Raw genomic sequence first — 6,464 nt, 5'->3', positions numbered from 1 at the left:
GAAAGTTGTATTCCACTTGTTTTTGGCTGATGTGCGTCAACCATTCATGTATTTAATTTTATCCTTTTTGTTAATTAAGAATCGATACTTGGCATCAAGAATCGATGCAGTAGATCACAACAATTAGAATCGCGATGCATCGTCATGACGATTATTTTGCACACCCCTAATAAAACCCGGTGTGAATTATCCAATATGTTTTATGGCATTTCTGGAATTTTGAGAAAACAGAAACAGGAAGAAAATTGTGGATTTTCTAAACCATTCCATCTCTAATATTAAATGTCTCAAAGAGAAAAATCACACGATTGAATGTTGTTAGATGTTGATTTAAAATCATAAGAGTAGCGTTTACTTCCTGTTCGCACTTCAAGATGTTGCCAGCTAAAAAAAAAAAGGGGGTGTGAGAAAAACATGTTAAGTTACATTAAGCTAAAGACAGAAGTCTGACTGATAAAAACAGTGCTAAAGCAAATAGAGGTTCATATAAAACTCTGACTGGACTACAAGTACTGCAGTTCTTGTGGAACCAAGCTTTTTTAAATTGCGGTTAGCAGTAAGATCACCTGGCTTTCAGCAGCACCTGCTCCATAACCACACGCTTCTGCTCATCTTTCACATCTTCATTTATGTCTGTTCCCCCAAAAACCACCCCGAAGGGTAAATGGATGTCTGGTTCAAAGGAAAAAAAATACAAAGACATTTTATAAGAAGTGTAACTCCCATTGAGTTTTTTAGATCAGCATCAAAGTAAGATTGGATCATTGATGCAAAAGTCTTTACCCAGGAGAAGTCTGCCCGCTTTGAAAAGATGAATGGCCAGCGCCCCCTCGAATGGAGGGTTCTGGGACAGTAGATGCGCCACGTCAGACGGAGACTGAAAATCTGCGACGTCTCGTAGTTCACAGATGTGTCCTGCTGATTCAATGTGAGATCTTTCACACACAAACACACACACACACAAAAAAACATGCGGGTAAGGAGAACTTTCAGTCATAGTTTGGTGTTATAATATCCTTTTTTGTTAAATTGTTCACTTCATATACCATTTAACAGTTAACTAATTTAAAGAGGGTCAAATTTCAGTCGAATAATATGTGGGAGTCACTATTTAGCCTGAGTTTAAGACATGATCATAGAAGTACATCATTCACAATAAAGCAACAATTTCATTCTTATTAATCATATCTAAAAAGACTCAAAATATAAAAACAGAAATACATGTAAAAAAAAAAAAAAAAGGGGGGGTTTTGGCATATTTTAGCAAGACTTTTTAAAATTTGCATATTGTATGAATTCCCTTTCTTTCCATTACCTGCAACAGCTTGTTTGGATGTACAGTAGTAGGTGTAAGTGCAACACTACCGAATTTCTTTGATTTTTTGTTGTCGTTTTATTTTCACACAAAATGTAAGATAATAAAATAAAGACGAATTTTGGATTTGCAGAGAACTTTTAGCAAGAGCTGTTGCCAGCCATTACCAATACCTATTTTTATTTATTTTAGGCCTTCTGTAGAAATGTATTTTGTGGTTTAAAATAGTTTAAAAGCCACAGGAAAAGTTGTCAATTCTTTAGCTATAACACAAACAAGCAGGCTACAGAAACAACATTAAATCTCATTTAATAATATGCCCATTATCTTTTATTATTAATATTTTCATGGATTTGTCTGACAGTTTTGTTTAGGAGTATGGTTACCAATAAACATTGTAAGTTTTTATCTTATTGGCATTTCAAATGTTGATGTTTCTTCAGTCTTCTTTCTTTTATTTTAAAGAGACTGAACAAACTAGTGAGAAAGGCTGTTTCTGTCCCAGGCTGTGCTCTGGACTGGAGTGGAGGAAGTGGCTGAGAGGAGGCTGCTGTCCAAGCTTACATCCATCATGGAAAACCAAACTGTAGAGGAGCTGAGCAGCTCCTTTAGTGAGAGACTTTTAAACCCTGTTTGTAAAAAGGAGCGCTACCACAGGTCATTCATCCCTGCTGCAGCCAGACTACATTGCGACACTACAACGGCAAAAAATTGTGCAATCTATAATGTGCAATTTACTATTTGATACCTATGATACATTCTTCTTCTCTATTTGAGTTGATGTAACGAGTACATACATTTCTCCACTGTGAGATCAATAAAGTCAATCAATCAATAGTTTACATTCTTATGCTCTTATTGAACTAAAAAAATAAAAATAAAATCTTTATATTACAGTTGTGTAATCCTGCTAAAAATAATTTTTTTTTTTTTTTTTTTTAAACCAAAAAATGAAATTTTATTATGATTGACCTCAGCACATAATATAAGCTTTAATATGTTTCCCTCCTAAGGTCTATTTAGTTTTAACCTCCAGAGAGCATCGTCATAGCATTTTATGTTTACTGTTGCATAGAAATATGTTTAAATCTGCACTTCAGCTGCAACACACCCCCCCCCAACCCATTCTAAGTGCCGTGTATTATTGACACCAAAACGGCTAGAGTTAAGAAGTCATTATCTTACTATTGTTATAAATGCCTCTGTGATTCAAAAACTATGTTTTGTACAAATGTGATTATACTTGAGAATCAGCACAGTCCTTTTTCATATCAAGGCCCAAAACCACTGCAATTTAATAAACAATATAACAGCAGACTGTCTAGTATATCTTCTTTTCTACACTTTAACAAAAACACTATTGAATAAAAAGCAATTAAATGTGAAATTTATTAAAATATTTAAAGTACATATAACGTTTCAAGTAATTAATGTTTGTTCATTGGTCTGCAGTTAAACTAACCAATCAAATGTTAAGGTTTATTTATCAACCAGCATGACAGAATGATGCAGGAAGGATAAATAAGGAAGAGACAAAATAAATACAAGAATAATGACAGGTTTACAGCATAGTTTAAAATTAAAATTGAATTATTTCATATTTTAATTTGTATTCAATGTATTAGTTAAAAGTCTCCATTTTTAACTACCACATACAGTATAAGTTTATAGTTTGATTACTAAAATACATATGCATGTATTGCATTATGTATTTATATATGTTTTACAATGATGTTTAGTTTTTTAATTTTTTGCTTTTACCTTTCTATGATGATTTTACCTGCAGCAATTTGAGATTTTTCCAAAATGTAAAGTGCATTACAAATAAAATTTATTGTTATTTTTATCAAACAATTTACTTATTGTCTAATGATTAATCAGTTGATATAATTTGTAATGCAAATAATATACTGCTCAATTGCCACACCTAAAAAAAAACATTGCAAACGACCTAATCACACATGGCAATAGGTCTTTATTAGGTTATGTAAGTGTCACTATTTTGCATTCAGGGCTTCCAATACCTTATGAGGTTTTAGTACAATAATTAAGGGAATTCAGTCAGATGACATTTCAAAGCACGCAGTTCTACAGAACAAATCCAAACACAGTTTCGCTCAAATAAAGGATGTGAGTACTTTCGCTGTCACAGGTTTGAAAGTAACAGCGGCCATAAAGCCACTTTGACGGATGGCATTATTAGTTTACGGATGGTTAATCACAACTGCTTTGCATTTAAGGAGGGAATAACCACAAGACGAGCTCCTTCACATAACCGACGGCAGATTTAAATGAGGTAGCATCAGATCGATAATCCCCAGCAAATCAAACTCGTTAATGATTACCTTATTCTCTCAGCTGTCGTGAAGTTCCCTGTTTTGGGGCTTAGGCAGGCTAAAAATAGTAATTTCATATCTCCTCTGTAGCTGGTAAATGACACAGCAGGCAACACCTCTGAGTTTCAGCTCTCCGGGTACTATTACATTTCCTGGATGCATTCCCGTAAAGTGCACGTAGGGTAAAAGCTAATAGAACATGTTTCTCATCCAGGTTGCAGCGAAACACGCTTCAAATGTTTACAAGTCCGTCTCTGATATCGTCCCCCGGAAACAAATGCCGGTAAGAAGAGCAGAACTCTACCATTATGCAGGCATTATTTTTTTTTTTTGTCATGGCCAATATTCATGACTCGACCAGATATACAGGCCAATATTCATAACTCGAACAACTTCAAGAAAAAAAAAAGTTAAAACCGCAGCAAAGCACTTCCTCTTAGCGGCAGTACGCCGCATGCGCTAAATCTCCAGACTTCCAACTCATAGGGATGTGCCTGTCGAACCCTTTTTGAATGGACCATCCCTTCGGGCTTCATTTAATGATCGGTTTCCATGGAACCTGAGTGTTGCTGCTTGTAATGAGCGCTGTGTCACGGGACAGGACTGTGACACTGTTGTTGTTAGGCTACACTTCTCATTTGCTAAAGTATTTGCTTCTAACAGGAGAAACTAAACGCTTGAGCGGATAACTTTAACTGGAGTGACGAAGAAAAGAGTTTAATTAATTCAAGGTAATGTAAAACAACACGCTTACGTATTTACAGTACAGCATTAACAGTTGCTTTATTTTGGAAGATACCTCATGTTGCTAAATGTTATTATTATGCTTAAATGTTTGCCTCATTGCTGGGGAGATATCTGGGATAAATTAGTCTAACAAAAGTACTTAAAAGCAAGTAAGTTATTCGTGTTTATGCATGTGACAAAGACAGGGTAAAATATCTTTAGAAAACGTTTGCTAAAAGTTTTATGGTAATGTCCAAAAAAGAAACAATAAACTTAATGTAAGTTAGGTCCTAACTTAATTAACCTAACTTAATTTAAGTTAGGTCGTCGTGAATATGTTAATTTGTTGTTTTGGATCAAATATTTTTGCAAGTGGACACAAACTGAGCCACCAGGTCCCCAGAATCTTTAATTTTAAAATGTCATTGCTTTGGTTGGTTTCAACTTTTTTATGATATTTTAATATGTGAAATGTATTTAAAATTTTGAGTAATTTTATAAATATATCACTTATAGAATGTAAACATGTCTACCTGGGTAACATAGAATAGAATAGAATAGAATAGAATAGAATAGAATAGAATAGAATAGAATAGAATAGAATAGAATAGAATAGAATAGCTTCTTCAGCCGAGGATCAGAACGCTTAGGGCCCCAGCCCTCGACTGCCACCTATCACACATTGCTCCGACCCCTTTGGCCCCTCCTACAGGTTGTGAGCCCATTGGAAGGGGGACCCCTGTTTCCCCTTTGGGCTTTGGCCACAAGGCGCTGGCCAGCGTGCCCCACCTCCAGGCCTGGCTCCAGAGTAAGGCCCAAATGACCCTGATCCGGGCGAGTTAACATTAGGTCCATTTTTTTTCATTAGAGGTATTTAGGCTGCTCTTTGTCTGGTCCGTCACCTAGGACCTGTTTGCCTTGGGTGACCCTACTAGGGGGCATAAAGCGCCCAGACCGCATAGCTCCTAAGGTCATTGGGACAATCAAACCCCTCCACCATGATAAGGTGGCAGCCCAGGGAGAGCCTCTGCTCCTCCACATCGAAAGGAGCCAGTTGAGGTGGTTCGGGCATCTGGTTAGGATGCCTCCTGGACGTCTCCCTGGTGAGGTGTTCCAGGCACGTCCCATTGGGAGGAGACCCAGAGGGAGACCCAGGACACGCTGGGGGGACTATGTTTCTCGGCTGGCTGGGTGCGCCTTGGGATTCCCCCAGAGGAGCTGGCCCAAGTGGCTGGGGAGAGGGACGTCTGGGCCTCTCTACTAAAGCTGATACCCCCCCGACCCGAACCCGGATAAATGAAAGAAGATGGATGGATGGATGAGAATAGAATAGATTGGAAAATCCCTTTATTGTCTAACAATAGGGAAATTGTGGTGTTACAGCAGCAAAGGATTATAGCGAATGTGGACCTTAGAAAGTGTATATCCAATTCAATCCAATCCAACTTTTTTTTAAAGCACTTTAAAATTTCTCAAAGTACCAAAAGTGCTGTATAGTGAAACAACATAACACCATTACAAAGACTCAAAGAACCATACAAGCATGAAAAACTAAATCAGAACTATAAAATCTATAATAAAATAAAAACAAAAGTAATTAAATCTAATGTATCACAGACTAAAATCAACATCTTACACAGTTTAGAAAGCCAAGGCAAAGATGAGTTTTAAGAGTGATTTAAAATCAGACAAAGAAGTAGTCAATTTAATTTGCAATGGAAGGTCGTTCCACATTTTTGGAACTGCCACAGAGAAAGCACGGTCGCCCCTAAGCTACCGTTTAGTTTTTGGCACCTCAAGAAGCAGCTGATCGGCTGACCGGTGCATGAAGGTGCAGCAACTCAGAAAGATAAGATGGAGCAAGGCCATGGAGAGACTCCAAAAAAATAAAAAAAACAATCCTCTGGACTTTGTTTCCAATTTTGAAGACGTTTCGCTCCCCATCCAGGAAGCTTTCTCAATTCAAATGTCAGGATTCTCGTTGAGTTTGAGGCTTTATAGAGTGGACCAAAAAACAAAGCCTTGTTTTTGCTTAGAAACATGCAAATTGAATCGGACGAGCAGGTCAGAATGGGGGTCGTCATTCT

General features: G+C 37.1%; 2 protein-coding genes across 2 annotated transcripts in view; one reads left to right on the top strand and one right to left on the bottom strand.

Moving 5' to 3' along the window:
* glt1d1 (glycosyltransferase 1 domain containing 1) overlaps window positions 1-4,043 on the bottom strand; it is a 45,357-nt gene extending 41,314 nt beyond the window's left edge. The window contains exons 1-3 of the mRNA XM_015397968.1: window positions 3,661-4,043; window positions 784-935; window positions 567-672 (exon numbers count right to left, since the gene is read on the bottom strand). Coding sequence (XP_015253454.1) covers window positions 567-672; window positions 784-935; window positions 3,661-3,728 — 326 coding nt within the window. The 5' untranslated portion in view covers window positions 3,729-4,043. The remainder of the gene's footprint in view (window positions 1-566; window positions 673-783; window positions 936-3,660) is intronic.
* Window positions 4,044-4,237: 194 nt separating this feature from the next.
* Window positions 4,238-6,464, top strand: part of slc15a4 (solute carrier family 15 (oligopeptide transporter), member 4) — a 47,653-nt gene continuing 45,426 nt past the window's right edge. Inside the window, exon 1 of the mRNA XM_015397965.1 lies at window positions 4,238-4,382. The gene's annotated coding sequence lies outside the window, so the exon portion shown is untranslated. The remainder of the gene's footprint in view (window positions 4,383-6,464) is intronic.

This window comes from Cyprinodon variegatus, unplaced genomic scaffold (genome assembly GCF_000732505.1).
Source record: "Cyprinodon variegatus isolate N-32 unplaced genomic scaffold, C_variegatus-1.0 Scaffold900, whole genome shotgun sequence".
In the NCBI taxonomy this organism is placed as follows: Eukaryota; Metazoa; Chordata; class Actinopteri; order Cyprinodontiformes; family Cyprinodontidae; genus Cyprinodon; species Cyprinodon variegatus.
The sequence above is the reverse complement of the archived record's forward strand: the minus strand, read 5'-3'. Positions and strand labels throughout refer to the sequence as shown.